Source organism: Pinus tabuliformis, chromosome 1_1 (assembly GCF_031772625.1).
Source record: "Pinus tabuliformis cultivar Carrire ecotype Pingquan chromosome 1_1, CPIR1, whole genome shotgun sequence".
In the NCBI taxonomy this organism is placed as follows: Eukaryota; Viridiplantae; Streptophyta; class Pinopsida; order Pinales; family Pinaceae; genus Pinus; species Pinus tabuliformis.
The window spans coordinates 81032651-81048476 of NC_142297.1; the positions used below are offsets into that span (position 1 = coordinate 81032651).

General features: G+C 37.7%; 1 protein-coding gene across 1 annotated transcript; it reads left to right on the plus strand.

Annotated features, from left to right (window-relative positions):
- Window positions 1–7268: 7268 nt before the first annotated feature.
- Window positions 7269–13346, plus strand: LOC149211673 (ribonucleoside-diphosphate reductase large subunit-like). The gene is made up of 17 exons (XM_089391569.1): window positions 7269–7745; window positions 7873–7934; window positions 8319–8406; window positions 8844–9107; window positions 9419–9656; window positions 9831–9907; window positions 9996–10166; window positions 10309–10401; window positions 10482–10631; window positions 10716–10802; window positions 10916–11080; window positions 11180–11299; window positions 11462–11664; window positions 11745–11894; window positions 11993–12140; window positions 12623–12706; window positions 12812–13346. The coding sequence occupies exons 1-17, from the start codon at window positions 7518–7520 to the stop codon at window positions 12908–12910; spliced, it is 2427 nt and encodes an 808-aa protein (XP_089247695.1). The 5' UTR covers window positions 7269–7517; the 3' UTR covers window positions 12911–13346.
- The last annotated feature ends 2480 nt before the right edge of the window (window positions 13347–15826 follow it).

Sequence of the window (15826 nt, forward strand, 5' to 3'; positions counted from 1 at the left end):
AGCACAAAGAAGTAAGGCTTGTGGCTAAAGGGCTAGTACAATGCACACATACTCTCTGTGTGCTCTCTCCCTATCCCTCTCGATTGCTTTGTTAGTCTATGGAACAAAATGCATTGAGAAAGAATGAAACCTCTTTTCCTCCCTGGTTATAACATAACCCGATAACCTATTAGTGGTTAGGTTTGACTCCTTCATCTCTTAACTAGAGTTACAATATGGACTCTTCTAAAGACTTTTTTATCATGATCATGTGGCTAGCCCCTTTTCCATCATTAACGGGGAATGATGTGGCATGCTCTCAAATTATGGTGGCAAAACATGAGGGTTAATTTTCAAGTGGCATAAATTTTGCATACAGACTCCAATTGAGGCATTATTTTTGTTGTTGGAAAGGTCTGTGTGTGTGGAATAGGAAAAAAAGGTGTTTCACTAAAGTGAGAATGTTTTACCCCAAAAAAAAGGTTGTTTAATGCCTTAAACTACTCCCAGAAGGCTTCAAACTCCAATTTGCCGAACTGGGTCCCACTAATAAAAAGTGGTCCTGTGAGTTGATTCCTCCACTTTTTCCATTCTAAAAGCATTGAGATGGATGAAAAAAAATGATGTTCCAGTCCATATCATTCACCCACAAGGGCGGTATTCACAACTCTAAGGAGTCGTCTAAGAGATAATTGTTTTTCATTCATCACCTCCCTATCAACTCTTTACCACGTCATCGGGAGAAATGATTTCTCACTTCTCTCTTCTTTGTTAAAATCCCTCTCCCCAATCATGGGTGAATGAATCCATGTGCATGGATTTACCAAAGATATGATATTTGATTTGGGTGGCCTTAAAATCATGTAGGTCAACTTGTTTGTGTTGACTTTCTTATACTTGATCACTAAATGAAACTGTAATAGAAACCCCAATCACTTGTAATGCGTAGTATCTTGTAGCTTATCTTGGGCCTGTAGGTATTATAGTGGATGGTGATCTATGTGGATTATTATATCCTTTCCCATTATATAATGTTTCCACTTCTTCATGGTGTGCACCAGGGCATAGAGTTCCTTATTGTATGTAGGGTAGTTAAGAACTACCCCGTGACATGCCTTCCTCCTTGCATGAAAACCACTCCCATAACATACCCACTCACATTTGTGTCCACATCGAAGGGTCGTCGCAAGTTTGGTAATGATAGAATTGGTGCTTTACTAATCTTCCTCTTTAGCTCCTCAAAGGCCCTCTACTAACCCTTTCCCCACTTGTTGTTATGGCATGGAGTGGTGTTGCCACTACTGAAAACGAGGCTATGAATTTCCTCGGGTACTGTGCTCCCCCAACAAAAATCCTAACCTCAAAAACATTAGTAGGCACCAACTATTTCATTATGGCCTCCATCTTGGTAGGGTCTATCTTCAACTCTCCTCCACCTATTACATACCCCAAATACACTAAATTTGTTGTGTAAACTCACATCTCTTGAGATTTGCTAGCAGTTGGTGCTTCTTCAATGTCTCCATCACCTACATCAAATGTGATATGTGCTCCTCCAAGGTAGAATTGTATACTAGTATATCATCCAAATAGACAATAACAATTGAATCCATAAAAGGGCACAATATATCATTCATTGACCTCATAAATGTACTCGGTACATTCCATAGGCCAAATGGCATGACCAACCACTCATACAAAATTTGCCTATTTCTTAAGATGATTTTCCAATTATCTTCTTCTTTGACTTGAACCTGGTAATATCCAAACTTAAAGTCCAGCTTGGTGAAGTATTTTTCTTATTGCAACTAATCCAACAAAGCATTTATTTTGGGCAGGGAGTACATGTTCTCTAGTGTAATTTTGTTCAATCCCTTACAATCTAGACACATTCATCAAGTCCCATCCTTCTTTCGCATAATGACGATGGGTGGCACACACGGTGACGCAGTCGGTTGAATGATACACTTCACCAGTCGCTGCTACAACTATTTCTTCACCTCACTTGCTTCTATAATGGGCTGCATATATAACACAATGTTTGGCAATGGGGAGTCTAGCAATAACTGGATCTCATGCTCCACTTCCCTCTTAGGCGGTAATCTAATCTCATGGAATGCATCCTTATATTCCTGTAGAAACTCTTCCAGTTATTATTCTTATTTATTAGTACACCCCTCTAAGGACACCTTTGCTTTTGTTGACTCTTCTACAAAATTATTTTAACTTAAAAATAGTGAGACATCTTGCTAAAACTAATCAATTTCTTAGCTTGCTTGACACATATTAGCAGAATTTTCGACTCGCCTTTGTGTGTGTTGATGGCGAATGATTTCCCATCCTTGACGAGGTGGTATTGATCGACTTTCTGCATGAATATTGCATCCCACATATACATTTAGGGGCTTCCAAACAACACTCGACACACATCAATGGGAACCATATTTAGTTCTACTTCATCAATAAAATCACCGCTGATAGGAAATCTGATTTTGTATTATTTTGTTACCCTTATTCCTTGATCCTTATTTACCCAACCCAATAGATATGAGCTTCGATAATCGCAAACTTCCAATCCCAAGTTGGTGACTCACTTTGTTGTAATGAGATTCACTTGCAATCCTGAGTCAAGTAAAGCATCAATATTGATCTTTTTAACTTGCATATTTATATGGAAGAGCCTAGTATTTTTGTTGCTTACTATTGCTAAAGGTTATTGAGGTCACCTCCTTCTGCATTGGAGTACAAACAATCTTCTCATCTAAGCTTGAGCTACTTTCAACTTGGTTGCTCGAACCAATGGCCATGATATTCTTCTTCTTATTATTTTTCTTTTTGTTCTTTGGGTTAAGCTCTCCATGCAACTTCTAACACTTCTCCTCTGCATGATTGTCAATGTTATAGTGGTTGCAGTGGTTGTTGGGATCTTTGCATTGGTGTGTTGTGGCCATTGTCAATTTGTCTTTTCCCCCTTTCCACTTTTTATTCCCCTCCTTAGAAGTGTTTTGGTGCTCCTTTTGCTTCGATCCATTTGATTGCCCTTTCTTTAGGCCTATTTTCTTCGGGGTACTATGCATATAGACAAACCTCACCCATTAATTTAGGCTTTAACAACATCACTTGCTTCAACATATAATTATCCCTATATATTTGAGGAGTACATATGGATTCTTCGAGGAGATACCCAACATTATGGTCATCTTTCTAAATTTCATGGCCTACTCCTATACACTCTTATCCATGCTTCTACATGAAGTAATGCCATCAGATCCATCGGTCCTCTACATGGCCAATAGGGTAAAATTGTGACTTTATGATGGTTTTAAAGTCCTCTCTCTTAATCAGTGGAGGATCTCCCTCCAACCTCGAGGTCTCCATGTGGATTTCCCACCAAATTAGGGCATGGACCTCTAATTTGAGTAGCGTAAATGCAATATTTTGTTCTCCCTCTATATGATGAACACTGAAAATAAACTTTTAATTGCTGCAACCATTGATTTAGCTTAAGAATGTCAATCTCACCTTGATACAACTTTATATCAACCTTCGCTTCTATATTAAATAGGGACCGTGAATTGTTCACGGCACTCGAACTGGTTTGATCTTTTTCAGGTTATTTCTTCAACTCTTTCTTTGTTTCTTCCTGATGTCCTAATCTCCCCTTTGATCAAACCTTTGTGTTATAACCCCCATCCTCTATGAATAACATGTGCTTATTGGTCAGAGCAACCATGAGGAGGTTCACATTACAATTTATATCTGCAACTTGTGCTTCTAGCTACAAAAGCCTCTCCTCTACGAGATTGAGAGGGTTATTCACAAATTCATTGTCCTTGATTGGGGCTTTGTTACTTTTGGCTTTGCTAATATAGATCCCCTATAAATATCCACTATATACCCAAAGAAACCAGCTATGATGCCAATATGATCTGTAGACTATCGTGGACATTCCATTTGACTATCCATCACAATAGATCCGATAAAATTATACTTTACAATTTGAAATCTACACTATGAGGGTTTATTTCTCTTTAGATTTTTGGATTTGTAAAATTGTTATTATTGCACACGCATGAAAATTATAATGTTTTAGAACATAGAGAACAACAAAATAAAAACTCACAAACCACAATTGACATAATATATAATCTAGAAGACCCTTTTAGGAGAAAATCTAGTTAGAAGGTGAGATTGCTCTGCTCTCTTTCGCTGAATAGAAAATGGTTGCAAGCGCAAAGAAGCAAGGCTTGTGGCTAAAGGGCTAGTACAATGCACACATACTCTCTGTGTTTTCTCTCCCTATCCCTCTCGATTGCTTTGTTAGTCTATGGAACAAAATGCATTGAGAAAGAATGAAACCTCTTTTCCTCCCCCGTTATAACATAATTCGATAACCTACTAGTGGTTAGGTTTGACTCCTTCATCTCTTAACTAGAGTTACAATATGAACTCTTCTAAAGACTTCTTTATCATGATCATGTGGCTAGCCCTTCTTCCATCAATAACGGGGGATGATGTGGCATGCTCTCAAATTATGGTGGCAAAACATGAGGGTTAATTTTCAAGTGGCATAAATTTTGCATACAGACTCCAATTGAGGCATTTTTTGCGTTGTTGGAAAGGTTTGTGTGTGTGGAATAGGAAAAAAAGGTGTTTCACTAAAGTGAGAATGTTTTAGCCCCCCAAAAAAGGTTGTTTAATGCCTTAAACTACTCCCAGAAGGTTTCAGACTCCAATTTGCCAAGCTGGGTCCCACTAATAAAAAGTGGTCCTGTGAGTTGATTCCTCCACTTTTTCCATTCTAAAAGCATTGAGATGGATGAAAAAAATGATGTTCCAGTCCATATCATTCACCCACAAGGGCGGTATTCACAACCCTAAGGAGTCGTCTAAGAGATAATTGTTTTCCATTCATCACCTTCCTATCAACTCTTTACCACGTCATCGAGAGAAATGATTTCTCACTTCTCTCTTCTTCGTTAAAATCCCTCTCCTCATATATATCTAGGCCTTCCATAAGCCCCGAGGGTTAGCTCAATTGGTCAAGTCCGTGTCGTTAAAGCATCTTTGCTATTGAAAGGTGACATGTTCAGTTATCTCGACACTCTTAGTGTTATGCTCCATTGTTGAGCTGACAGGAAGTGATCCCTTCATGTGGATCTGCATAGTACAAATATTCCATGGACGTAGTAATCATAGATCTTTGGGACCTCTGAACCACATAGAAAAAAATTAGGCCTTCCACATCTCCCATTATCATTCCACAATGGATTTTTTCCTAGGCCTTTGATTATAATGAGAAAAGTGATCCGATAGATCACTAGAAAAGCTCCCAACGCCCTCACTTTTCCCATAACCATTGGCAACATCCATGCACATTTAACCCCTTCATTAACACATAATGTTAACATAGAATGACCCCCCTAGGGAATCCTACTGTTCCCCCCGTTTCCCTCCTCCCAATTTTGATAGACTAGAGATAAAAAAGCCCTTTCCCCACTTCCAAAGAGCCTCAATTTCACATGCCCCAAGTCCCAAATAAAATATTATTATTAGGAAATTGATGAAAACTAAAAGAGAAAAATTTCCAATGGTATATGCGTAGAAATTGCATGTGGGAGTTGATCCATTTGGGTCTTGAGAACCCCTCTAAACCACTATATGGGGGGGGGACACCAAAAGAGTCAAGGATGCTTCAACCAAAATACCCTTCACAAAGGCCATTAGAGTTTCCATAGAGGAATGAACCCCCCCACCTTGAGAATCTAGCATTCGATCCTCCATCCCAGTAGGCATAACCACCCCCCACCCTTTATTGTGCCCATTAAATCATCTCATGTCTTTAAATCCTTTATGAACCATGTCTTACTTTTGATAGGCAACAAACAATGTAGTCACATGCCCATAGTTATGACATTTATGACACTTGAATGATATCCTTAAATAATCCAAAGTTTGGTCAACCCTATTACCTCTTTGCAAAGTCATGTAGTTGGACAAACTCTCCCTCAAATCAATTATTACCAGAATTTGAGAAAAGGACATAGTACTGGAGTCCATGAACAACATGTCTAAATTTATGTATTGCCACAATGCATTCCCAATCTCCTTAAAAGCTTTAGGTGACCAAAAATTGATCAAAAGACTAGATAGTTTGACCCACATCAACGTTGTATCTACTCTTCCATGTATAGAATCAAAGTAAGGAGACCGAGACTTCCAAGAAAACACAGTAGAATTTCGACTCCATTGAACCCTCAAAAGCTTCTCCACATATGAAGAGGAACTTAAGATAAACACCAACAATTCTTGAGACATCACATAGCAATTAAAGAACAACATAGTAGAGGCTGACATCTAGCTACAAGCTAATCCTTCAAGGTATTCCCCATACAACATGCAAGAAATTAACCTACTAGGTCTTGTTTTGCCATTACAACGCTTCGTTCATCTTAATTTCTTTCCAACGCTAAATTTACTAGCGCAACTCTTTATTTTAACATCTATTTTCTCACCTTTCTAACTCCCTCACCTCTTTTTACTTACCTTCAACCACACCTCCCAAAACCACCACATAATTCTACTTGAAAAGCCCTTGAACCCTCAAATTTATAATATTAATACTAGTGCTATCACCTCATAAAGGGGCTAGATCTAACAATCGACCGACAAAACCAAAACATTCTATATCCCTTCATATCCTAAAAGAAACTCAAAAAATATGGATAAGGATTCAATTAAAAAAAAAACATCAATAAATAACTTAAAAAAAAATACCTAACAAAACCAAAATCCCAAGCCACATTCAACAACTTAACCTCATAATTACTCTTAATTACCCCATTCCTCACCATTAAATCCCAAACCCATCCACTAATCGAAATAAAGGAAATAGGGTATAAAAAAGCCTAAAGAATTCGATGTATTTGACAAATCTACCTTCTCCTTCTCTGGGTTAAAGTTTTCTACCTCACATCTTGGTGAATTAATTCATTTCAGTTTTTATTTGTCTAATAATGATATTTAAATAATTTAATGATAAAACTTGGTGGAGAGAGGCCCAACAAGAAAATTTGATACCCCATTTAATGCAGCAAATGAGTGTTGACTTACAAATGGGGAACCGTCGATAATGGGCGCCAACTCAATAAAGGGAACAAATTGGCGGGAAAGATGGGTGGCATCCATACACACATCCCCCTCTACCGGCCCTCCACGTTAACATCACCTCACCTTACCCCCACACCTTTACATTTGAATAAGATTGTTAGCGGGAAATTTGAAGCCAGCCATGGGCGGGACATTAGCGTCTAAAATTTTATTAAAGGTTCTCATTCAGACTCGAAGATTCAGGCGAGCGGGAGACTTGTATCTCTAGCCGAACATTGGAATTCCTGCACTGATAACTTGAATACTTAAATTCTCATAGGGGTGTTTGGATCGAAAAAATTTAGAACTCGATTTCTGACTGTTTGCAGTCGAATCTTGAATACCCTATCCGCAGTTTTTTCAGTTCTGATTGGTTTCAGCCCGGCAAAATGTATGTCATCAAGCGAGATGGCAGACCCGAGGCTGTGCATTTTGATAAGATCACAGCCAGATTGAAGAAACTCAGCTATGGTCTCAACTCTGATCACTGCGATCCTGTGCTTGTTGCACAGAAGGTTTGCACAGGGGTTTACAAGGGGGTCACTACGAGTCAGCTTGATGAGCTGGCGGCTGAGACCGCAGCTGCCATGACCGCAAATCATCCGGACTATGCTCTGGTAAGTCAAGGAATTCCTGCCTATATATTCCTTTTGATTCGAATGTTTTGCACATATATTGAAATCATAATCGCCCACAATATTTATTAATTTCTGCGTTTTGCTGTTTATTGGATGTGGATTGCAGTTGGCTGCAAGGATCGCTGTTTCAAATCTCCATAAAAACACCAAGAAATCATTTTCCGAAACGTGAGTTGTCTTATATATATGCGCACTTGGTACATTATAACACTCAGTCATGTAAACTGTTTGCAGTAATGCTCTAGTTGACCTTCGTGCATTTTGATCTTTAGTCCATGGAGAATCAGGCCCACTTTCATCCCCGCGTCATGTTCAAGCATATGCTTATGTCTATGTTTGCTTTTAGTGCCCTGTGAAGCCTACCTGGCGTATGAGACCTTTTTCTCTCAGAGTCAAAATAAAAATCTATTATAGTCACAGATCTGATTGGGTTGGGCTTTCAAGCTCTTGTATGGTCATTTATTTACATGTTTAGTGGATTCTTAGCTCAATTTTTATGGCTTACTTGCTGTAATAGATTCAATTGTGTAATTGGGCTTGTTACCGTTACAGAATAAAGGACATGTATGCTCACGTGAATGTAAGGTCTGGTCAGGCGTCCCCTCTAATAGCAGATGATGTTTATGATATCATCATGAAGGTACTGCTTTTGTTATCCCTCCACATTTGTATAATTTACGAGTAATTGGTGCTGATCATGCCTTTAAGTTTTTCGATTTCTATGATTAATTTCTTGCATGACGAAGGTTCTTTGTTTTGGTGAATCTCGTTTGAATGTCCAAGTATTTATTAGCTATTTATTTCCCTCTAAATTTAAGCCACATTACAAGGATACTGTGTATGCTGGTCTAACAGGAAGTATTAACTGCATTGTATTTGTGTAGTTTATGTATAACTATTCCAAGGCTTTTAAATTGATTGATTTGTTCATTATTATTATTATTATACTTGCCTCTGGCAGTATATATATAGCAATCTGCTTGCCTTTAACTTTGCATTAGTCAAACAACTTTCAACGGTGATTTTCAGAACTATCTGTTAATGATTATGCTTGTTTATGTTTTTTGGCGGGTTCAGAATGCTGCTCGGTTGGATAGTGAAATAATCTATGATAGGGATTTTGAATATGACTACTTTGGCTTCAAGACATTGGAGAGGTCCTACTTGTTAAAATTGAATGGGGTTGTTGTGGAGAGGCCTCAACATATGTTGATGAGGGTTTCTGTGGGAATCCACAAGGATGACATTGAATCTGCTATCAAGACTTATCATTTGATGTCACAGCGTTGGTTTACGCATGCATCTCCAACTTTGTTTAATGGTGGAACTCCAAGGCCTCAGGTATGTGCCTCACGATGTGGCTTAGGTTTGGATGTTGATATCATGATGAGAGATACATTTTAAGTTAGAGGCATGATTCAAAGCTAATAAAGACATCTGTTTTGTTACCATTTGAGTTAAAAATCAGACTATATGAATCATAGATGAGATATTATCAGAAGAAATGTGGACTTTTAGATTGATATTCCAATTAAAACAAGTCTCTTGATTTAAATAATGCATTTTGATTGGCTATCAATAGGTTCCGGATTGCTGTCATAGAAATAATTTTGGGTATTGCTGATCTATTTCATGTTTTAAATTTGGAGCAGTTAAGTAGCTGCTTTCTTATCTGTATGAAGGATGATAGCATTGAAGGTATTTATGATACCCTCAAAGAATGTGCTGTGATTAGCAAATCAGCAGGAGGCATTGGAGTTTCGATCCATAATGTTCGTTCAAATAGTTACATACGTGGAACAAATGGCACATCAAATGGTATTGTGCCAATGTTGCGTGTGTTTAATGATACTGCTCGCTATGTAGATCAAGGAGGAGGCAAAAGAAAGGGTAATTGGGAATGCGGTTATTTGCTGGCATGCATTTTTGTTTTTGTTTATACTTACTGGCTAGTTCTTGTTTTATTCTTGTAAGAATGACGTAAATTAACATTTTGAGATGTAGTGCGTTGATGACGTTATTATCACTAGAAAATATACTCAATTTGATTAGCATTCTTCACAGGTGCCTTCGCTGTATACTTGGAGCCATGGCATGCTGATATTTTTGACTTTTTGGATTTGAGAAAAAACCATGGCAAGGTAAAGTTGGTTGTGCATTTTGAGGAGGATTTTTAATGTATGTGTGGCAAGGTTCATGGGTAATAGGAATCTTGTGGGTTGTTAACAGGAAGAAAACAGGGCAAGAGATTTGTTCTATGGTCTATGGATTCCAGATCTCTTTATGAAGCGAGTCCAGGACAATGCTACTTGGTCATTGTTCTGTCCTAATGAGTCTCCTGGATTAGCAGACTGTTGGGGGGAAGAGTTTGATAAACTGTACCTCAAATATGAGCAGCAGGTATGCTAGCAATCTAACAAACATCTCATGTATTTTTTTGGGTTCTTTGACATCATTTTTTTTTTTCTTTTAATTTTTAAAATTTATAAGTTATGTATTGTATTTAAAATTTAAATTTGGCTGAAATCATTTGTCTAATTAGGGTAAGGCCAGGAAGGTTGTACAAGCTCAGAAACTCTGGTTTGCAATTTTAGAATCTCAGATAGAAACTGGCAATCCTTATATGTTGTACAAGGTAATTCCATTCTTTCATATTTTATAGGCTTTGAGTTTGTTCTTTGTTGCAACATTTGTTGATCATAGTTTGGGTTTCAGGACTCGTGCAACAGGAAGAGCAATCAGCAGAATTTGGGAACAATCAAGTCTTCAAATCTTTGCACAGAAATTATTGAGTACACTAGCCCAACAGAAAGTGCAGTTTGTAATTTGGCATCAATTGCTCTGCCACGATTTGTAAGAGAAAAGGTATGCTTGTTGAAAGTTATTCTTGTTACTATTTTAACCTTAACAGGCAGAGGCCTGAAAGACAACTATCTCTATATTTTGCAGGGTATTCCTATTGAGTCTCATCCTTCAAAGCTTGCTGGCAGCCTGGGTTCTAAGAACCGATACTTTGATTTTGATAAGCTAGGAGAGGTTAGTTTTTAACCTATATTTCAAAATATTTGGTTTGCTCTTTTTGAGAGTGGTGCTGATTTCTTGCTATTGTGGCTTTGATTGACACATTTGCAACATTGCTTTTATGATAGGTTACATCAATTATTACTGAAAACCTGAATAAAATCATTGATGTGAACTACTATCCTGTGGAAACTGCAAAGAGATCAAATATGCGTCACAGACCTATTGGCATTGGTGTTCAGGGCCTTGCTGATACATTTATCTTGCTTGGTATGCCATTTGACTCAGAGGAGGTAAGCTTCACAAAAAAATTCGAGTGAATGTATTTTGGTGATTGTTTTTTCTAATAAATATACTGAATGGTTATTTACTCTTTGAAATCTGCACTGCAGGCTCAGAAGTTGAACTCTGAGATTTTTGAGACAATTTATTATCATGCCCTTAAGTCATCTTCTGAACTTTCTGCCAAGGATGGTCCTTATGAAACCTATGCTGGGAGTCCTGTAAGCAAGGTAGGGTGTATTTATTTTGGATGTAACGATTTTGGTTTGCACTATATTGGTATTTGTTGAAGTGGAACTTATCTTTGGAAGTGTATTTACTGGCAAATGTCTAATATGCATTATGAGGGTCAATGGTTTTGAGTTTTAATTGCTTTTCAAATTGGTGTGCAGGGCATACTTCAGCCAGACATGTGGGGTGTTACACCTTCAAGTCGTTGGGATTGGGCTGCCTTAAGGCAAATGGTTGCAAAAAATGGTGTGAGAAATTCTCTCCTTCTTGCTCCTATGCCAACAGCATCAACTAGTCAAATTCTTGGGAACAATGAGTGCTTTGAGCCATACACATCAAATATTTATAGCAGGAGAGTTTTGAGGTAAATTTCTCCTCATTATGAATATTTTTCTAAAATATTACAGTGATTAAAATGTAATCTCTGTTTTTTTTTCTTTGCAGTGGTGAATTTGTAGTGGTCAACAAGCATCTTCTCCATGACTTGACCGACGCTGGGCTCTGGAATCCTGATCTGAAGAATAAGATTATTTATCACAATGGTTCAGTTCAAGACATCAGTGAGATTGCTAATGAACTGAAGGCTATATACAAGTTGAGCACTGCATCATTATCCCAATAAGTTACTTTTGGCCAAGGTGTTAGGCTTTTTGACTGTTTCTGAACTGCTGTGTTTGCTTGTATCCAAACAGGACAGTATGGGAGATCAAGCAACGTGCAATTGTTGATATGGCTGCTGATCGTGGTTGCTATATAGATCAGAGCCAAAGCCTCAACATTCACATGGACCAACCTAATTTTGGGAAGCTAACTTCCCTTCATTTTTACACTTGGTCAAAGGTAAAAGTTTAAGGACTATAAGGTCTCCGAGTGCCTGTTTCTATTTATGATGCCAAATAATTTGATCTGCTATCACGTTGTTCTGCCTTCATGGATTCAGCTATATATGACAGGTCAACTGTTCGGAAAGGGTTAGCCTTACTTTTGACTAAGATGCTAAGATACATGGGTAACTGTACTAAATTTGTTTGGGACTTGATAACAACAGTGCTGTTGGAAATGGGGGTTCTTCCTATTGGAAATTTGGTGAATGGTGTAACAAGTGCCATTTTCAACAATGGGCCAACACCCCATTGGCTTAACTTTTGAAATTAAGCATTTGTATCTGTCTTCCTTTCTATTTGCACGTGTTTCTGCATTTTTCTAGGTTCATATATGTCTATTGAATTGAAAGAAAGTCTTCAACTATCTTCTATTCTTTTATTGTACTGTTTGCAAATATAATTAATAGTAAATTGACATGTTGGATGCCTCCTCACCAGGGATTGAAGACTGGGATGTACTATTTGCGTACTCGGGCTGCAGCTGATGCTATTCAATTCACAGTGGATGCTACAAGTATTAAGGTGCTTTTTTTATAAGTTTCAAATACTCACTGGATATTGCAAGTATTGGGTTTTTCTTGTTCACTACAAATCCCTGAAGTTCTTATATTCTTTTATTTTGTGCAGGACAAGCCCAAGTTAGAGCCTGAAGACATGGATACAAAAATGGCACAGATGGTGTGCTCATTGGAGAACAAGGATGCATGCCTGTCTTGTGGGAGCTGAATAGGCATTTTTCTGCTGCTGGTCAGCCATGATTAGGCATCTCGCTATATTATGGCTTTGTTGAAAAAATAAATTAGTTGTTATATGAAGGTTGCGAAGGCCCGTGCCTTCAGTAATGGTTCTATTGTAAATTGCCTACATCTTGGTGATCTTATAAGCTTGTGGATTGGATTTGGAATTGAATAGCATGATTAAATCAATGGCAAGTTCATTCTTGTATTACATGACAGCCTTTATTCGGTTTAAATCAAAGGTTGTATATCCAGAGATGTCAGTGGTCTCAATAGCCCAGACATTGTAAATGACCGTGAAGCGTAAATCACAGTCCATGTGGGATTAGGATCTGGAGGTGACTGTAATGTTAAGTATTTGATGAATAATATTCTTTCTGGCATGCCATGATAGGTTTTTCTGGCATGCCTTAGCATGATTTAAATGATGTTATAAGTTCAAACAAGGCTTATATGCATGATGTTATTCTCATTTGATTAACAATATTGTCTTAAATAGCTGATTTGATTTTCCACAGTAAAACTGCTGATATGCCTTCATATATTTTAAAAAACCACTGAATACATTTGCTCTTCTTTTGGACTGTTTTTTTCATTTACAGAAGAGATTGATTTTCAGTAATGATATGATTCTTGAAAAGTTGGAACTAGAGGTGTTGGCTGAGGTGGCCATTCTGCTCACCCTTTCATTTGTCATGTTTAGGGACATGAACATTCATGCCCAGCGTTTAAAAGATGCCAAGTGTTATTAAATATCTAGGCAATAATGTTTATAAATTATCTAGGAGAGTTGCACCCTAGAATACTATGCCATGTAACTACCTCAACCACTACAATCAATAAAATAATCTCCATGTGAATTGCACCTTGGGAAGAAATGCCAAAGTGGTTAGTCATAAATAAAAATATTAAACCACCTCCCTAAGGATGCTCAACCAACCAAGAGAGGGCATGCCTTAGTGTGACAACCTCCCAAATAATGATAAAATAATGCATGCAAAAATTAAATTGTGTCTTATAGCAAAGTGTTTTTTTTTTTTTGTTTTTCAAGTCTCCTTCAAATAAGTCCCCTCCAAGTGAAAAACTACGAGTGAAGAGGGTACTAAACAATTTAAATAAAAGAGGATTAAATTTATTATTGAATGGTTAAATCAACCTCAAGATATATGTGTGAAGGTTAATGCTCAAATAAACCATAGTCTAACTTACCAATAGTCACCAACTAATTAAATCAGCATGAACATGTGTTCCAACAAAAGTGAGGGTGCATTCATCAAGTATTTTTCCATACCATTAGATGTTCTCCTTAGTAAGAACCCACAACGGTAACATGATGAAATAAAAGCTTAATCTAGGTTTGTGATCTAGGTGGATATTGGTGGCCACTTGCCAAGTCCACTTGGACTCCTACTGTTGTTTTTCTCACCTTTTTAGTTTTTTTAATTGTAGCACAATTTATTATTTTTAGTAGTTTTTCGGGTCTTGAATTTCTAGAGTTGTTTTGAGGCCTTAAATGATGTTTTTTGAATACATTGGGAGCAACATGGGTCCATGGACCGATGTTGTTCTTCCCAAAGTTGTAGTTTTTGGATAGATCTTTTTAATGAGATATTGTGTGTGTTAAACGGAGATCATATGTTAAAATTACAATCTCAGGAAGTTGATGTACCAATTTGGCGTTTCATCTTCTAGGGTTAGGTTTTTGGATGTTTAGGATTTTCCATTGTTTCTCAACAATAAATAGGCTTTTGAGCTTCATTGTAACATAGTTCAGACGCATGTACTCGCTGCATCTTTTTTCAGAGATAAGCTACCATCGCTCTAGTTGGTTTATTTCCATTTTTGTTTGTAAGCATATTTTAGTATTTCACATTAATGAAATGAAGTATTATTTCTGCTACATTTTTGTGTTTATGGTTATCTCTGTAATTTGTTGCATTTCTATTTAAATTCGGATCAGTGGTATTAGAGCAGTTTTCTTTTTTTCTTTGTTTTTCTTTGCATGTCCCCAATGAGGTTGGGATATAAGGAGTTAGCGCTTGCATTGGTTGAACTTTTGCAAGACCAATCTCGCAAATCTCGACAGCTTCCCATGGTGGATGAAAAGAAAGACGAAGGGGCAGGAGATCTTATCAAAATCTTGCTCGAAGAAGCCCTTGAGTGACAAAGGAATGCGATGATGGACAACTTTGTCTAGATCTTTCAACAACTACCCAGAGGTGACGCATCGGTTTCCAGCAGCTACTTTGGAAATGCCACGCCCTTTAAGGTACAAGTTAATTTGGAAATCCCCATCTTCGAGGGTCAAATAGATGCAGATGTCGTAGATAAATAGTTAAATCTGCTAGAGGGTTATTTTTCTGTTAATGATTTTTCCAGTTGGGAAAAGATTATTTTTGCTCTTTTCAATGTAGTCCCCCACGTCAAGGATTGGTGGGAAACCTACTGTGAGCTCAAGGATGAAAGTACAGGCTCACTATTTTCAGCCGCACTCACTTGTGATTCATTTCGGGATGCCATCAAGGAGCAGTACTACTTTGTTAGAAGTTATGATGATCAATACATAAAGTGGACCACGTTGCGGCAGGGAAAGGACCAAGACGTGCTAGAGTTTACCAATATCAATACATAAAGTGGACCATGCTGTGGCAGGGAAGGGACCAAGACGTGTCAGAGTTTACAAAATTGGGTATCAAAGATTCAGAGTAGCATTTGGTAGTCAAATACCGTGGCTGCCTGCACAAGTACATCCAGGAAGAAATAGAATTCTTGAACATCTCTTCGCTCGACACGACATGATATGCCGTCAAGGTCGAGCAAAAGTTTAAACAGAAGAAGTGAGACTTTGGATCTGCGAATTCAAAGCAAGGGAAAGGTGCCCCCAAACCGCATAACAAAGGACAAA